The 19,417-nt window shown below is 35.6% G+C and overlaps 1 protein-coding gene across 3 annotated transcripts in view; it reads right to left on the bottom strand.

Moving 5' to 3' along the window:
- Window positions 1-19,417, bottom strand: part of GABRA3 (gamma-aminobutyric acid type A receptor subunit alpha3) — a 267,252-nt gene that overhangs the window by 49,597 nt on the left and 198,238 nt on the right. For all 3 annotated transcript variants that reach the window (XR_009214353.1, XM_032757751.2, XM_058441782.1), the window contains exon 6: window positions 13,222-13,304. Coding sequence is in view for 2 of the 3 variants with exons in the window: in XM_032757751.2 (XP_032613642.1) it covers window positions 13,222-13,304 (83 nt within the window). In the remaining variant the exon portion in view is untranslated. The remainder of the gene's footprint in view (window positions 1-13,221; window positions 13,305-19,417) is intronic.

A 19,417-nucleotide genomic window follows, 5' to 3' on the forward strand; every position in this document is an offset into this window, starting at 1 on the left:
AAAAAAAAAAAAAAAAAAACAGAAGGACATTCCTAGCAAAAGAACAACATAGCCAAGGCAAGAAGTATGTGAGCACATGGAGCAGTAAAGGAATTAATAGTATCACTGGAGTCACAGGCCAGAAGGAAGCTTAATAAATAGCATAAAATATCCAAGTTAGTCTGGGTGCAGTGGCTTATGTTGTAATCCCAGCACCTTGGAAGGCCAATGCAGGAGGATTGCATGGGGCCAAGAGTTTGAGAAGAGCCTGGGCAACATAGAAAGAAACCGTCTCTGCAAAAAAATTAAAAATTAGCTGGGCATGGTGGCACATACCTGTAGCCCCAGCTTCTCAGGAGGCTGAGGCAGGAGGATCAATTGAGCCCAGGAGTTCAAGGCTCCAGTGAGCTGTGATTGAACCACTGCACTCCCGCCCAGGCAATAGAGCAAGCCCTTTGTCTCAAAAAAAAAAAAAAAAAAAAAAATCCAAATTGCCTACCCTAAGAACTAAGGGTTTTTGCAGTCCTGGATTTCTCGTTTTTATTATACAGTCCCCAGAAGAAACTTCTAATGGGCATGTGGGAACCTCTGTTGGAATACGCACATGTGTGTACATACATGTGTGTACACACAAGGAGTTGTGGACATGCCTAAAGGAGAGAGATGACATGACCAGATATAAGCTTGGGAAGGATCACCCTAGCTGCCGTAGGGATGGCTGGTGGAAAAGAGTGAAACTGAAGCCAAGACAGTATTTAAAAGGTCATCACAATGCCTTTTGGTGTCAGTGACCCACAGGCATAATATACTAGACAGTGGGTTGAACTGAGTGGGACAGAGCGATTTCAGAAGTAGAAATGATTATAATTTTTGACTTTTCACGGTGGTTAAGAAAGGAAAAAGGACATTTTACAACGATTCTACATGATCCTAACATTGTAGCTTTTGCAAGTACATGGATAATGATGGAATTTATTCACCCACTGGCGAGCAGAATTCTTCCCAGTTAGACCTCTTTCTGCTTTCCTTCTTCCATGGATTTGGGCTCCTTTAATTCCTCGGCTTCTCTCCTGTAAAACTGCCCCCTCATCTCAATTCCAAACATTCTATTTTCATGGAGGAGCTGGGGTAGGGTGGAGGGACTGGTTCCTGAAGAAAGGATATCTACCTGACAGTTAGAACTTTTTGCACTCGCTGAATGGGCCCCTCAATATATTTCATATGAGCTATAATGGCAAAAGCATCTCCTTGTCTTTAGTTGCTTAGCAAAATGCCTCCTTCTGTTATCTGAGCCTTGGTATGTAACAGACCCCAGGAAAAAAGGAAGTAACAAACAATCTTGCCATGTTAGCACAAATGAGAAAGCATTTCTTTTGAAATATTGTCAGAAACCACTTGCTTGATTAATTGATTTAATCAGTTACCCGTTCAACAAATATCAAGGCATCATATTAGATAGTGAAGATACAGCGGTCATAAAACATCTGAGGCCCCATCACCTCATTGAGCTTACAGTCTAGTGAGAAAAGACAGACAATAAACAAGTAAATAAATAATATAGTAACAGATAGTGATGCATGCTATGAAAAAAATTAAGTAGAGTTATGGGGTGAGGAGGGGTGTCATTAGATACAGTGATAAGAGAAGATCTCTCTGAGGGTGGTTTCTAATCTAAAACATTAAGAAATGAGAAGGAGTCAGTCATGCAAGAGCTTGATGGAAAACATTTCAGGCCAAAATAATAACAAAACAACTAAACCTCCCAAACTCCCCAAAACCAGCAAATGCAAAGTCTTCTACGTGGTAAAGAGTTCTAGGAACTGGCAGAAGGCCAATGTAATGGGGAAAGGGATATGATACAAGGTTGAGGAGGTAGATAACCAGAATACAGGATCTAAACCAAGATAGAGATCACAAAGAGTTTTAGTGAAAAGAACTTAAGTTTGGTTTGGACATGGTAAAAATCCAAGGATTCTCCAGATTTCCCAGCACCATATATTGAAGAGACTGTCCTTCCCTTAATGTGTATTTTGGTGCTTTTGTCAAAAATCAGTTGGCTGTAAATATGTAGGTTTATTTCTGTATTCTCTATTCCTGTATTTTTTTTTATTTTTATAGATTTGGAGAGTACAAGTGCAGTTTTGTTAAACTGATATATTGTGTAGTGGACAAGTCTGAGCTTTTAGTGTACCCACTGCCCAAGTACTAAACATTGCACCCTACAGGTATTTTTTCAGTCTTTACCCTCTCATACCCTCTCACCTTTTGGAATCTCCAGTGTGTATTATTCCACTCTCTGTATCCATGTGTATCCATCATTTGGCTCCCACTTATAAGTGAGAATATGTGGTATTTGAGTTTATGAGCTATATCACTTAGGATAGTGGCCTCTAGTTCCATCTATGGTGCAGCAGACACATGATTTCATCCTTTTTATGGCTGAGTAGTATTCCACGGTGTCTGTGTATGTGTTTGTATATACATATATATAGCAATTTTCTTTATCCGGTCATCCACTGATGGACATTTAGGTTGATTCCATGACTTTGCTATTGTGAATAGTGCTGTGATAAACATAAAATTGCATGTGTCTTTTTATGTTCCATTGTTCTATGTGTCAATTTTTATGCCACTACCATGCTGTTTTGGTTACTATAGCTTCGTGGTATATTTTGAAGTCAGGTAGTGTGATGTCCCCAGCTTTATTGATTTTGCTCACTATGGTTTTGGAGATTTGGGGTCTTTTGTGGTTTCATATGAATTTTAGAATGTTTTTTCTATTTCAGGGAGCATGTTATTGGTGTTTTGATAGCAATCGTATTGAATGTGTAGATTGCTTTAGGTAGCATGAACATTTTAACAATATCAGTTCTTCCAATCCATGAACACAAGATGTCTATTTATTTGTGTCTTCTTCTATTTTTCTAATCAATGTTTATAGTTTTCATTGTGGAGATCTTTTACCTCCTTGGTTAAATTTATTCCTAGGAATTTTAATGTTTTGTAGCTATTGTAAATGGAATCACTTTCTTTTTTCAAATAGTTCACTATTGGCATATAGAAATGGTACTGACTTTTGTATGTGGATTTTGTATCCTTCCACGTTGCTTATTTTCTTCATTAATTCTAACAAATTTTTGTTTAGTTCTTTAGGGATATATGTATACACACACACACACATATATATACACATATATGTATGTGTGTATGGATATATATATATATATTTATATGATTATGTCATCTGCAAACAGGGACAATTTGACTTCCTCCTTTCCAATTTGGATGCCTTTTATTTCTTTCTCTTGCCTAATTGCTCTGGCTAGGACTTCTAGTACTTCTAGGACTTCTCACCACTAGTTGTGAGAAGTGGTGAGACTGGGTATCCTTGCCTTGTTTCACAGTTTCAGATCTTAGAAAAGAGCTTTAAACCTTTTCCATTCAGTACGATGTTTGCTGTAGGTTTGTCACATATGGGCTTTATTGTGTTGAGGTACATTCTTTTTCTATACCTAATTAGTTAAGAGCTTTCATCAGGAAGAGATGTTGAATATTATTTTCTTCATCTATTGAAATGACCATGTGTTTTTTGTCCTTCATTTTGTTGATGTCATGTATCACATTTATTCATTTGTATGTTTTCAACCATTTTTGCATCCCTGGGATGAATCCCACTTGTCTCTTCAACCTGCTGCTGAGAAAACTGCATGTCCACATGTACAAGAATGAGACTAAACCCTTACGTCTCACTATAAAAAATTGAATCAAAATGGATTAATGACTTAAATGTAAAACCCAATGCTATAAAATTACTAGAAGAAAATGTAGGGGAAATTCTCCATGCCATTAGTCATCTGGGCAAGGATCTTTTAGATAAGAATCCAAAAGCACAGGCATTAAAAGCAAAGTAGAGATATGGAATTTTATCAAACTAAAAATCTTCTGTAGAGGAAGTAAAACAATCAAAGAGTGAACAGAAAATACACAGAATGGGAAAAATATTTGCAAAGTATACATCTGATAAGGGGTTAATATCCAGTATATCTAAGGAACTCAAATAACTCAATATAAAAAAATCTGATTTTAAAAATGGGCAAAAGACTTTAATAGACATCTCTCAAAAGAGGATATACAAATGGCCTCCAGGTATACAAAAAATGCCCAATATCACTAATCATTACAGAGATGCAAATCAAAACCACAATTAGATATCACTTCACCCTGGTCAGAATGACTATTATCAAAAAGACAAAAGAGAACAAGCACTGGAAAAGATGAGAATAAAGGGGAATTCTTTATTATACACTGTTGGTGAGAATGCAAATTGGTACTGCCACTATGAAAAAAAGTATGGAGTTTCCTAAAAAAATTAAAAACCAAATTACCATAATATCCAGCAATTCCACTACTGGGTATACACCCAAAATAAATAAAGTGAATATGTTCAAGAGATATCTATATTTCAATTATTATTTTAGCACTGTTCAAAATAGCCAAGATATGGAATCAATCCAAGTGTCCATGAATGAATGAATGAATGAATGAATGAATAAGAAAATGTTATATAATATATAAACACACACACACACACACACAATGGAATGCTATTCAGCCATAAAAAGAGAATGAAATCCTATTATTTGTGGCAATGTGGATAAAATTGCAGGACATTATGTTAAATGAAGTAAGCAAGGCTCAGAAAGACAAATATTGCATTGTGTCATTCATATACATAATCTAACATAGATATATCATAAAAGTAGAGAGTGGAATGGCGGTTACCTGAGACTGGGGAAGGAGAAGAGAGAGGGCCTGGAGAGAGCTTGATTAATGGAGGGAGATTGATTAATGGGTACAAGGTACAGTTGGATAGAAGGAATAAGTTCTGGTGTGCTATTGTGCAGAAGACTGATTATATTTTTAAAATATTGTATGATATATTTCAAAATAGCCAGAAGAGAGGATTTTGAATGTTCTCACCACAAATACATGAGAAATATTTAAGATAACAGAAATGTTAAATACCCTGATTTGATCATTACACAATATATATATTTATTGAAACATCTAGTTGTGCGCAAAAAGTATACACATTTGTCAATTAAAACAAAAATAATTTTTAAAACATTTAGGCGCTCTGATGAATCTGAAAGCTACAGCCTGAGGCTGGTATACATAAAAGCAAATGGAAACAGGTACTATATTGGTTTATAACTTAATCAAATAATTGCAATTATCAAAACTTTTATTATTCACAATGACAGGACAAGTTATAGCCACTAGTTACTGGCAAATTAAGAAAATTTTGGATTTCTAGTGCAGAGTATATATGTTTCCTCATGTATTGAGATGATCGTGTGGTTTTTGTCCATTTTATTAATATGTCATATTATGTCGAATGGTTTTTAGTTGTTGAGCCAACTTTGTATTCCTGGGATAAATCTCACTTAAAAATGATGTATAATCCATTTTATAAGTTGCTTGAATCCGTTGCTATAGTTTCATTGAAGATTTTTGTGTCTATACTCATAAGAAATACTTGTCTATAAGAAATACTTGTCTATAGTTGTATTTTTTAGTTAACTTTGGTTTTGATATCAGGGTAACACTGGCCTCATAGAATGAATTAAGAAATGTTCTTTCCCCTTCTATATTTTGCAAGAATTATTTGTGAAAACCTGGTATTGATTGGTATCAAGTCTTCTTCAAATGTTTTGTACAGTTCAATGGTGAAGCCTTAGATCTAAGCCTGGGCTTTTCTTTATGAGATAAAGTTATTAAATTACTAATGTAACTTATTTACTTAGTACAGGGCCAATGAAAACTTCTATTTCTCCTTCAGTCAGTTCCATCAGTTTGTATATTTCTATGACTTTTTTTCATTTCATCTAGGTTATCTAATTTGTTGGTGTACAGTTGCTCATAGTATTCCCATAAAATCCTGCTTATTTCTGTAAGGCAAGTATGATGTGCCTTCTTTCATGCTTTTAGTAATGTGATTCTATTCTTTTATTTGCTTTGTCTGTCTGGTGAAAGGTTTATCAGTTTTGCTGATCGTTTCAAATAACTTAGATTTTTTAAAACTTCTTTAATTTTTAAAATTCTTTTATTTATTTTTACTCTAATATTTATTATTTTTTCCTTCTGCTTGCTTTGGATTTAGTTTGGTCTTCTTTTTCTAGTCTCTTAAGGTGGAAATTCAGGTTATTGATTTTAGATTTCTCTTTTAAATATAGGTTTTACAGTTATAAATTTCCCTCTAAGCACTGCTTTAAGCTGATGCATCCCATAAGTTTTGGTATGTTATGTCATCATTTTCATTTGTTTCAAAATATTTTCTAATTCCCTTTGTGATTTTTTATTTGGATCATTGTCTCTTTAGGAGGGGAATGTGTTGTTCGATCTCAACATATTTGTAAATTTTGGAAACTTCCTTTTCTTACTGATTTCTAATTTTGGGTAAGAAAATGTACTTTGTATGGTTTCAATGCTTTTAAATTTATTGAGTCTTATTGTATAACCTACCTCAGAAAATGTTCCATATGCACTTGAGAATAATGTACAGTCTTACGTTGTTTGGTGGAACACTCTATAGATGTTGGTTATGTCTAGTTGGTTTATAGAATTGTGCAAATCTTGTATTTCTGTGTTGATCTGCCTAGATGTTCTATCCATGTATTGAAAGTGGAATATTGAAATCTCTGATTATTACTGTTGAATTGTCTTATTTTTCCCTTCAGTTCTATCAGTGTTGCTTCATGTATTTTGGGGCTTTGTGTTTAAGTGTGTATTTCTTTATAATTGTTATACTTTTTCTGATGGATTGACCTTTTCATCATGACAAAATCTTCAAGGCTTCTACAGAGGAGGAAAGAAGAGGATGGGAATAGGGCTCCCTGGTCGTACTGAGAACTAATCATTTTTCTTGAATAACACTCTTCAGAGTGTTAGGAGACTTTTGTTAATTTCCAGAATTTGGAGAAAGTTTATTTTGACAATGCCTGAAAATTGTCTCATTGCTTTTATGGAGGAGTGGATTTTCAGAAGTTCTAACTCTGTCATTCCAGAATTGCTTCCTGACTAGAGGTTTTCTAAGATTAATTTTAACTGCCCACTTAGGAACTTAATAATTTAAATCACTCTCCTTCTTGATGTACTTTATTTGGCCTCCAGGACAACACGTTCCCTTTAGGTTTTCTCATACGTCACCTGTCTTTGCCTTCACATTTATTAAATTATTCTCTTCTTTCTAGCTTCTAAATGTTATCATGTCTAAAGAAAAAGTCCTTCCTTGATTCTCTTCTCTTCTCTGTATATAGTCATTTCCACAGTGATCTCATCTACCTGTATGGCTTTAAACATCATCTATGTAGATGACACCTAAATTAAATCTCCAATCCAGATCTCTTTTATGAACACCGAAGTTACATTCCAGATAATCAGCACCCAGGAGTATCATTTGCTTCCCTTTCCAATAACAACCCTCATCAAGGGTAACCACTATCCTGACTAGTGCTTCTATGTGGAAACTCCTTCCTGACATTGTGTTGAGAAAGACAGATATTTTTCTGAATATCAAATCCAGAGAAAAATACTTGAGATATGAGCAAAACCAGAAAAAAGTATTATAATGATCTTGTAAGAATTAAAGCTTAACAATAGACATACAGACTTTACTACTTTGAAGGAATCTATTGATGTTAAGTCAAAACCAAGAGCAGGAAACACTGTCACACTGAGTTAAAGTTTTGAAATTCTCTGGTGTCAGGACAGAAGTACATAGGATTAAAGTGGTCACAACCTGATCAGTTGATTTTGCTTATTATAAGTGTGTTAATGCCCTCTATGCTGCTGATGGTAATTCTTGAAAATTTAATATTAGTAAGTCTATATGCATAAGTATACTATACACATAGTACTTTATATGTATAGTATACTACACACAGTATTCTAAATGCATAAAGCACTATATACTATATGCATAGTATACTATACACAAACCCTGAGAGTGTTCTTCTAATACATAACAAGTTTAAGAAGCAAAATAAATCCTTAATCTGGCAATTTTGATGAGTGATTCTATGTAGTGCTGTTTACTTTATTAAGAAATTCAAATGTTGTTATTCAAATACTATCAGTTTGCTATTATTTTCTCGTGTCTGAGTAATCGTACCATATATTACCACTCTTTATGAATACTTCTAAAGTTACTATTAATATTTTTATTTATTAAAAGTTAGATATCCATGATTATGTATAGAGAGCATTAAGAAGTTTGAAAGTGTTCTATGAATAACATTGAATTTATAAAATACCTAGGAATTCCAACTTCTTGTTCCTGAATCCCATTGCTTAATCTGTCAGGAATTTGGAAATACAACCAATGGCAATGATGGATAAAATATTAAAGACTTTTAACAGCACATATTAGTTTTGCCTCTTTGTGTATATAGTATAAATAGAATCAGACTCTATATACACTTATGTATTTGGCTTTTGCTCAGCATTGTGGCTGTACCTCATCCATGTTGTTGAGTGTAATATAATTGTCATTGCTGTATAGTACTTCATTGCGTGACTATGCTACAGCTTTTTAATCCATTCTGATGGGCATTAAGGTAGTTCCCAGCGGAGTTTATTACAATGAGCTCTGCTATGGACATTCTTTATATGCCTTTTGGTATACATAAACGATGATGCCTGTTTGGAACTATATTCAGGACTAGAGATGCGAAGTTATATGATATGTACATGTATAGCACTATTAAATAGCACCAAACAATTTTCCAAAACCTTGGTACAAATGTAGATTCTTATCAGTAGCACATTAGAGTACAGATTTGCTCAACATCCTCACCAAGAAGTGGTATTTTCTGTCTTTTTTATGTTAGTCATTCTAATGGGTGTGTACTGGTAGCCTTTGGATTTTATTTTGCATTTCCCTGCTGACTAATGCAATCAGTCACTGTGTGTGTGTGTCTGTCTGTGACTGTGTGCCTGTGCATGTGCGTGTGTGTGTGTGTTTGTGAGCTTGGGAAACTGTTTTAACAAGTGCCCATTAAAGACTTTGGCCTTTTTTCTGTCGAGGTTTCAGATACTTTTCATATAGATTTGCAGGATGTCTTATGCTTTTGAGTCCTTTGTTAAGCATATGCAATGCAAATACTTTCTCCCTCTTTGTGGCTTCTACTCACTCCCTTAATGATCTTCTAATAAAGAAAATTTCTTAATTTTTAATATATTTTAAGTCATTCTATTTTACCTTTATGGTTAATGTTAATCTATGTCCTGTGTAAGCAATCTCTACCTTTTCCAAGATCATGGAGATACTCTCTTATGCTTTCTTCTATTAATAAAAGCTGGATTGTTTTACCTTTCACTCTTTCACATTTAGATCTGGAAACCATCTGGAATTTATTTTTGTTTATCATGTGATATAAGAATCAAGATGCATCTCTCTCTCTCTGTCTCTCTCTCTCTCGTTCTCTCTCTCTTCTATTCTGTTCCATGAGTATATTTGTCTACTTTGCAATAATAATACCTTTTCTAAATTACTGTAACTTCAAAATACCTCTAGATATCTGATATCAGATTAGATTTTAATGTAAATTTCCCAGCTTTATTATTCTAAGATCACCTTAACTATTCTTGTTACTTTAAATATTTCCATATAAACTTTAGAATAAGCATTTTTTCATTCTATTTATGCTGCTTCATGTTTATATGATTTCTTGAGTATTTGAGCTGATAATTTTCATGAGTTTTAAAGTGTTTGGCCTTTACTTAATTATTGCTTTTGCTCCTTCATCTGCCTGTTTATCCTCTGCAAATTACACATTGCAATTAAGTTCAGGGGTACATATGCAGGATGTGCAGGACTGTTACATAGGTAAACCTGTGTCATGGGGGTTTGCTGTACAGATTATTTCATCACCCAGGTGTTAAGATTAGTACCCATTAGTTATTTTTCCTGATCCTCTCTCTCCTCCCACCCTCCAAAAAGCCCCAGTGTGTGTTGTTCCTCTCTGTGTGTCCATCTGTTCTCATCATTTAGCTCCTACTTATAAGTGAGAACTTGTGGTATTTGGTTTTCTGTTCCTGTGTTAGCTTGCTAAGGATAATGGCCTCCAGCTCCACGCATGTCCCTGCAAAGGACAAAACCTCATTCTTTTTTGGTGGCTGCAGAATATTCCATGGTATATATGTACTATATTTTCTTTATCCAGTCTATTATTGATGGGCATTTAGGTTGATTCCATGTCTTTGCTATTGTGAGTAGTGCTGCGATGAACATACATGTGCATGTGTCTTCATAATAGGATGATTTATAATCCCTTACTATGACCTACATGCTTTTTACTTGTTTCTGTATTTATCTTTCTATCCTTCGGTTCTGCTTTTTTCTATTTATCAATTTTTCAGTCATCTGATCCTGCCTTCTGCTTGTCAAATCTATCCATTGAATTCTGAATTTTAGATATTGTACTTCCCTGTAATTCTAATTTATTCTTCTTTATAGGTTCCAATTTTCTGTTAAAATTATGGGTATTTGATCTGCTTTAGTAATCATTTCCTTTTTTTTTCTTGAATATATTAGCCATAGCTTTCTAAAGTCTTTGTCTACAAACTCTGACATCTAAATCACCTGTAGGTCTGTTTATATATTTTGGTTTTTGGCATTGGTTTTAAAACTTGGTTTTAGGTCTCATGGGCCTGCCTATTCATATGACTATTGATTTTTCATTGAATTCCATACATTGTGTATAAAACTGTAGTATTTTCAAAGAGAAGTATCTTTTCCACCATTATTTACTTTGCTATACAGATAGTATGGGAGAATTATCACCTTCATCTCATAACAGACTTGTGCTGGGTTATAGTTTTGACTAATCTAGTCTGTCTCTGCTATTGCCTTGTTCCTAGGATATAGCTCTCTAGGATTTTAAACTAGTAGTCTAGCATGTCTTTTTTTTTTTTTTTTTTTTTTTTAGTATTGGAAGACTGCAGAAAAGGAAGCTCTGCTTTTCAATGTTTTTCGTATTAGCTTTTGTCCTCGTGCTCCGTGCAAATTCAAAATTCATCAATTATATTGAGAGGGAGACCAGCCATTAATTTGAGATGTTTCAGATATTTCCCTTGTGTCACCCTAGCCCTGTGTGATCATCAAATCATTGCTGTTTCTTCTCATCCACCAGTATGAGCCCTATGCCCAGCAAGCTGCAATCCAAGGCCAGAACTGGCAAATGCCCCCAGAGATGAAAAAGCTGTAGGTCACAACTTCATCTATGAGAGGCTCTCTCTCCCCTTTCTCCAGAATTTTAGACACTTCAATCTTCACTGAGCTTTATTGTTTCTATGGTTCTAGGTTTTATAGTTGTTAATGAAGGGAACACTGTTCACCAATAAACAACTCTGTTCTACTCAGAAATATTGCAGTCACCTCCTACGTGGGCTCCACATGGTTTGATCCCTCTTCTACTTAGATCATTTAAAAAATTCCTAGTAATTATTTTAAGACATAAGTCAGATAATGCCATTCTTTTGTCTAAAATATTCTAACTGTTCTTCATTTTTCTTAGAATGTAATTCAAAGCCCTTTAATGGCCTATAAGACTTTGGATTACCTGGCCCCCACTTTGGTCTCGTCCTTTTCTCCTGCTCTCCCCTTCCTCACTCTGGCCAGCCACGCTGGTTGAACAAGTCACCTACTTTTCAGACATAAGGTATTCTTCCTGGTTGTTCCTTCTACTCAGAGCTCTATTTCCACATTATATATACATGCATATATATACATGTATATACATGTATATATACATGCATGTATATGTATGTATATATATATGCATGTATATATATATATGCATTGATAATCTCTCTATTTTCTTAATATTTCTGCTTGAATGTTACTTTTAAAAAATTAGGGTGACGCTAATCACCCTACTTTCAATTTCAGTGGTAACACAAATCCTCCACCTAGACATGGATGATTCCCCTAATTCTGCAATACTTTTATGTTTTCCCATGTTGCTTCTCATATTACAACATGTCTTATGCTTTACCCTTTAATCCATTATTTTATCTTTCACTATCATTCTTCTCTCTATAATATAGCTCCATAAGAGCAAGGTTTTTGTTTTATTCATGGATGCATTCCAAGCTCCTAGAATAGAACCTGGCACACAGAAGACAATCTGTAAAGATTTGAAAAACTAATGATTGAGGAAATATGTTGCACTTAATTATTTGGGTCTTTTCAAATGCACTTTCTGTTTCAAAACACAGCTAAATTAATTTTGACATGATCAACACAGATTTTGGTATATTACTCTGATGACTCTGTGTATGAAACTCACTCTGAAATATTTCGGTTCAAAAACTCACTCAAATTCTATTCGATGTTGATTTTTCTAATTCATTTGAAAATGGACTATATATTTACTACTTTCTCTGTAAAATGTACAGCTACGGGAAAAGGCAATACTTTCTTTTTTTTTTTTTTTTTTTTTTTCCAAATAAAATGATATATTTAGCAAATTTAGCAACGATAAAAATAAATAGCTTTGGTATAATAAAAGATATCAAAAACAAAATTAAAAGACAAACCACAGATTAAAATAATAAAAGATTAAAAGATAACATATCAATGACTGGTTTGTATTCACAATCAGCAAGGTACCTCAAAAATCATTAAGCAAAACACAAATGACCCAACAAGTGAAATTGAGCAAAGAATAGAAGGAGAAAATTGAGTATAGGCAATACTTTCAAAAGTGAGCAAATCTTCACAGTCACTTCCTGCCTATCATACACTGTTAAGAATTGCGTAGAAGTATATGAAGATGCAGGTAGAATATGCACTTCAAAAAATATAACCACATTCTGTTTGACATATCTTGTCCTTAGGTAGCTGTGACTGTATTTTATATCACTTCTGTCTTGCTCTGTCCTTTGGGCAATTTAGAAAACAGACATTAATGTTTCAATCTAATGACAGAGAAATTAGTCTGAAATGGCAAAATAAAGTTTACTTCTTAGAAAGAAAACTCTTGTTAAAGGCTAAGTCTCCTCCTCCTGATTAGTTAGTACCACTCAACCCCACTCTCTGACCCACCCTGATACCAGCCTGGATTAAAAGCCTCAGCTTTAGAAACTTGCAGTGGACAGAATAGAATATGTTAAATTTCTTTTTGGAAGATCAGGCAAAAAAAGAGAGAGAGAGAGAGAGAGAGAGAAAATACATACAGCTTCCAAACTTCAGTGGGCAGGCATGCACATCCATGGGAAAATCTTCCAAATGCATGGGACACTCAGCATGAATTGTTAACCTGAAAGAAAGGCAAACAGAAAATGAAATTAAGCTAAAATAAATGTTATTAAACACAGGGCTGCATTCCCACTCAGCAGCAATGGAGTGTTCCTAAGAATAACGAGATTTTTGTTTGTTTAAGTTGACTGAGATTCAAGTCTTTATGAACACAAAGGATGGATAAAATGAACTAGATAGCCTCTCAAAGAGGCATTAAGTACTCATATTTTTGGATCATATCTGAATCCCATCCTGTCACCTTTGAAAAACAAATATAACTTTTCTGTCCTAACTGTACTTCCTTAGACACCCCCCCAAGAAGCCTGGAAACACCAGGTTCTGACTCATTCACTCCTGATTGCAGTTTAATTATTTCTGAACTATTTCTTCTCAGTAGGCTATTCTGTGAGTTAACCAATTTAAAGATTGCACTGAAGAGAAGAGATATGTAGAAAGAATATCTTTACCCTGATCATTAACAGAGAGACAAAGAAGATAATTCTGCTGCTCACAGGAACTGCTATAGCTTTGTTGAAAGAGATGGCTCTTGAGGAACACACACACACATACACCACACACACACACACACACACACACACACATGCACGAAAACTGACCACTCCGGGAAAAAATACAAAGGTGATGGAGTACATCGGAAACCTTAGAGGTCAAGTCTAAAGAGCTCATACTCTGTCAACAGAGGCAACATTTGGAAAAGATGCTGCATGGATTGCTCCGTGGAAATCTGAATGGTATATGATATGTTTACATACTCATTCCCCTGCAATAGTCTCTCTGAATAGTCTATTTCAAGGTTTCTTCTTCCGATTTTTTTTTTTTATTTTCTTCAAGGCTTAACTTTCCTTGGGCTAGATAGTAGCCTCCTATGTAGAAATGGGGCTCACACAGCAAAACTTAAGAGTTGCTTGGAAGCTAGCCCTCATGACCTACTTCTAACTAGCCTTTATACTTCTTGGTTATATTGGACTCAACCTCTGCCATCCTTTTGGAGTTCTAATAAGTTGAGAAACTGGTTCTCAATTATAGTGTCACCCATTCCCCCAATGGCTTCTTCCCTTAGATAGGCACTTCTGCTGAGAACTTTTCAGGGCCCAGGTACTCCTTAGGACCAGAAATCTTGCCTAATAAAACGTCAATATATGAGACTGAAAAGAATATGCCTCACTTCTATGCAATTACCAAAGAAGCCTGTGGGGAAGTGTTTTGTTGAGGCAACAAATAAAGAAGTGCATGCAAGGGGTCCCATGTGTGGGATCTCCTTTTCTCACTCTTCACATCACAGTGCTACTGTAACAGTGTTAGGAAGCAAGATCTTAACAAGAAAATATCCGCAGGCTATTGCTGCTTAACAGTTTTTCTCTGGTTAATGAGAGTGAGATACCAGGAGATATTTCTTGTCAAATTACAAACATCCATGTGTCTATGAAGGCATGGAAGGTTCAATGTATAATTATCATTATGATGATCATTGCTAATAACCTATGAGATGCTCACAGCATGTTACAACTTCTAAAGAACATTCCCATCAGTAATTCCACTCAGGCCTACTGCTAACATTTGTGATGTAGCGACCCTGGTTGCCTGGAACTAAGGATTCTATTTACCTCATTTGCTCCCTATAGTGACCCTGTGAGGGACATATTGCAGGCGTTATTATCATCTTTATTTCAAAAATAAGAATTCATGGTGTTAAAGTGAGTTTCTCAAGTCACACAACCTGGAGAGCTGCAGTGCAAATCTGGTGTTCTTTCTACACTAGCAATTTTCCATTCATCTGAGGGTAACGGTCTCCTCAGGTCCTCAGTAATCTTTAAGTCATATGAGAGATGCTCTAGTTATCTTTGAGCAAGTTTGTTCTATGTGTAAGGTAGTCATGGGAAGATACTAAGAAAAGAAGGAAGAACCAGAGGCACAAGCTACAATCGTTGCCCTCATAGTAACCACTGTTTGTTATAGGAAGAGAAAGCTAACCCTCACATATGCAGTTAACCATTGACACAGGGCAAGAGTTGAGTACATTAGCCTGAATACAGTCAGGGTGCTTTCTGTTGCAGAAAAAACTTGAAGGGATATTGACAATCCTATGTCAATATGTGAAGGGAGATAAGGAGGGCAAGAAGATCAGACAGCATTGACATGTTTAAGAACTAATGAAAAGAGCACAACGTAATTTGGTTTATGAAGTACCTTGCCCCTACAAACATTTGCTTTTTCTCTCTCCTCTGTGCTTAGGTGGGTTGAGCAAGAAGTGGATGGGAAGAAAGATAGAAAAGTTATTATAAATCAGTTTTGCCCCTAATCAGAAATCACTACCTTTGCATCCTGCTTTGATAGTCTATTTGTTGTGGTCTTATTTTCCATGTCCCCAGAACTGCTGGCTAGACATAAAGTAATTTCCCCTTGGCATTACTCGTAAGAGGCAGTATCTTGGAAATAATAATATAAGTGGAGAAAAGGAACACAATTTTCTTTATTAAATTCTCATGGAATCTTTTCAGTATCCAACACAAGGAGCATGTTTTTCAGTGAAATACATTTCTCTTGTGTCTGGTTCTTTGAGTCATGAAACCCCTTTCATGCCTTAAGAATAAAAGTCAGATTGGTGGAGTATTGCAGGCTAGCTTCAGAATTCAGCTTTTGTCCAAGACACATCAGAAATTTTGTAAATATCCAAGGGAACTTTAGTTCCTTCACCTATAAAATGAAATAGAGACAATAGCCCCTTCCCTTACATAACCCATCCATCCACTCAACATTTATTCATTTAACAACATCAGGGATTTATAGGGTGGTAGGAGGCACAAATTAGAAAAAAAGAAATCAAAGTCTTTATCTACTCCAGAGGATTATCACTATCATCATTATTATCTTTACTAAACATAGAAAATAATTTCAAAGAGAAAGCTGGGGCAGAATCAGAGCCTTTAAGTGACATGGTTGCCTCTGACTTCAGATCAGCAAAATAAACAAACCCTGTAAAAATTGCATGTCCCCTCTCCTTTTCCAACCTTTCTCCCTCTTCATGGATTCATTTGTGAAGCTCTACTAAGTCTGGTTATATTTTTGCTAGCAGTTTTCAGTGAGCTTTTCAAAAAAGGTCAGAATTCCCTGAAAATGTGGCATTCAGATCATAGAACTATGGTTGCAATACAGGGGTTAGCCTGCTTTGCTCTTTATGCGAAGATCAGATACAAAGTAAGAGGCAATCCAGGAAGCCCCTTCTTTGGGAGATGAGGATACAAATGAAAATCTGACGACCTTTTTGGCCCTGTACCTGCACCCTTCTCCCCCACATACATACTTCAGTTATTACTCTCATTTTACCATGCTTTGGAAGGGGTTGCAATTTTTAATAGGGTGTTTAGCAGGTCCCTCACTGAGTAGGTGACATTTGAGCAACAATCTGAAGCAGATGAGAGAATGAGCCTTGTAGAAACCTGGGGAAAGAGCATTCAAGTTAGAAGGGGTAACAATGCAAAGGCCCTGAGGTAGAAGTGTGCCCAGTGTGCTCAAGAAATAGCAAAGAGGATACAAACAAATGGAAGAACATTCCATGCTCATGGGTTGGAAGAATCAATATCGTGAAAATGGCCATACTGCCCAAAGTAATTTATAGATTCAATGCCATCCCCATCAAGCTACCAATGACTTTCTTCACAGAATTGGAAAAAACTACTTTAAAGTTCATATGGAACCAAAAAAGAGCCCGCATTGCCAAGTCAATCCTAAGCCAAAAGAACAAAGCTGGAGGCATCACGCTACCTGACTTCAAACTATACTACAAGGCTACAATAACCAAAACAGCATGGTACTGGTACCACAACAGAGATATAGATCAATGGACCAGAACAGAGCCCTCAGAAATGATGCCGCATATCTACAACTATTTGATCTTTGACAAACCTGACAAAAACAAGAAATGGGGAAAGGATTCCCTATTTAATAAATGGTGCTGGGAAAACTGGCTAGCCATATGTAGAAAGCTGAAACTGGATCCCTTCCTTACACCTTATACAAAAATTAATTCAAGATGGATTAAAGACTTAAATGTTAGACCTAAAACCATTAAAATCCTACAAGAAAACCTAGGCAATACCATTCAGGCCATAGGCGTGGGCAAGGACTTCATGTCTAAAACACCAAAAGCAATGGCAACAAAAGCCAAAATTGACAAATGGGATCTCATTAAACTAAAGAGCTTCTGCACAGCAAAAGAAACTACCATCAGAGTGAACAGGCAACCTACAGAATGGGAGAAAATTTTTGCAACCTACTCATCTGACAAAGGGCTAATATCCAGAATCTACAATGAACTCAAACAAATTTACAAGAAAAAAACAAACAACCCCATCAAAAAGTGGGCAAAGGACATGAACAGACACTTCTCAAAAGAAGACATTTATGCAGCCAGAAAACACATGAAGAAATGCTCATCATCACTGGCCATCAGAGAAATGCAAATTAAAACCACAGTGAGATACCATCTCACACCAGTTAGAATGGCCATCATTAAAAAATCAGGAAACAACAGGTGCTGGAGAGGATGTGGAGAAACAGGAACACTTTTACACTGTTGGTGGGACTGTAAACTAGTTCAACCATTGTGGAAGTCAGTGTGGTGATTCCTCAGGGATCTAGAACTAGAAATACCATTTGACCCAGCCATCCCATTACTGGGTATATACCCAAAGGAGTATAAATCATGCTGCTATAAAGACACATGCACACGTATGTTTATTGCGGCACTATTCACAATAGCAAAGTCTTGGAACCAACCCAAATGTCCAACAACAATAGACTGGATTAAGAAAATGTGGCACATATACACCATGGAATACTATGCAGCCATAAAAAATGATGAGTTCGTGTCCTTTGTAGGGACATGGATGAAACTGAAAAACATCATTCTCAGTAAACTATTGCAAGGACAAAAAACCAAACACCGCATGTTCTCACTCATAGGTGGGAATTGAACAATGAGAACTCATGGACACAGGAAGGGGAACATCACATTCCGGGTACTGTTGTGGGGTGGGGGGTGGGGGGGGCGGGGACAGCATTAGGAGATATACCTAATGCTAAATGACGAGCTAATGGGTGCAGGAAATCAACATGGCACATGGATACATATGTAACAAACCTGCACATTGTGCACATGTACCCTAAAACCTAAAGTATAATAAAAAAAAAAAAGAAAATTAGGAAATTAAAAAAAAAAAAAAGAAATAGCAACAAGGCTACTGCGGCTGTCTTGTAGAGATCAAGGGGAAGAGTAATAGAAGATGAGTTCAAAGAGGAAACTATGGGGCATAAACTAGATAGTATAAGGGCTCCTGGATATTTTTGCTTTCACTATGAGTGAAATATAGAGGCACTGTGGGATTTTAAGCAGAGGGTAACTTGATCAAACTAACATTTTAAAATTATGACAACTTTATAGAGAAAAAGTTAAAGGAGGTCAAAAACAAAACCAGGAAGATGAAGTCTAAAACTGCTTTATGATTAAAAACTCTCAAAAATCTAGGAATAGAAGGCAACTTCCTCAATTGATAAACGGCACTTACTAAAAACCCTCATCTAGCATCATAGTTAATAGTGAAAGACTAAGATACTTCCCCTAAGATCAAGCAAGGATGTTTTTTCTTCCTTATTCAACTTCTTATTGAAGAATTTAGCCAGTCAAAGAAGAAAAGAAATGGGGAATGACTGCTAATGGTATGGAGTTTCTTTTTTGAGGTGACTAAAACGTTCTGAAATTAGATCTTGGTGATGGTTGCACAACAGTGAATATATTAAAAATCATTTAATTATACACTTCAAGAAGATAAATTGTGTGACATGTGAATCATATTTCAATAAAGCTGTCTAAATAATTAGGCAAGCAAAAGAATATAAGAGAATGATTGGAAAGTAAAAATCAAAACCATCTTTATTTGAAGGTGACATGTTCAGACATTCCGTGTTCACAAATTTAGAAGTCCTAATAGCATTAAGGTGGCAATTTTCTCCAAATTGCTCTATATATTCAACACATGCGCTTTCAAAATCCCAGCAGATTTTCTTTTTGTGAAAATGGCAAGTTGATTCTAAAATTTATATGAGAATACAAAG

This window comes from Hylobates moloch, unplaced genomic scaffold (genome assembly GCF_009828535.3).
Source record: "Hylobates moloch isolate HMO894 unplaced genomic scaffold, HMol_V3 SCAFFOLD_7, whole genome shotgun sequence".
NCBI classification, from domain to species: Eukaryota; Metazoa; Chordata; class Mammalia; order Primates; family Hylobatidae; genus Hylobates; species Hylobates moloch.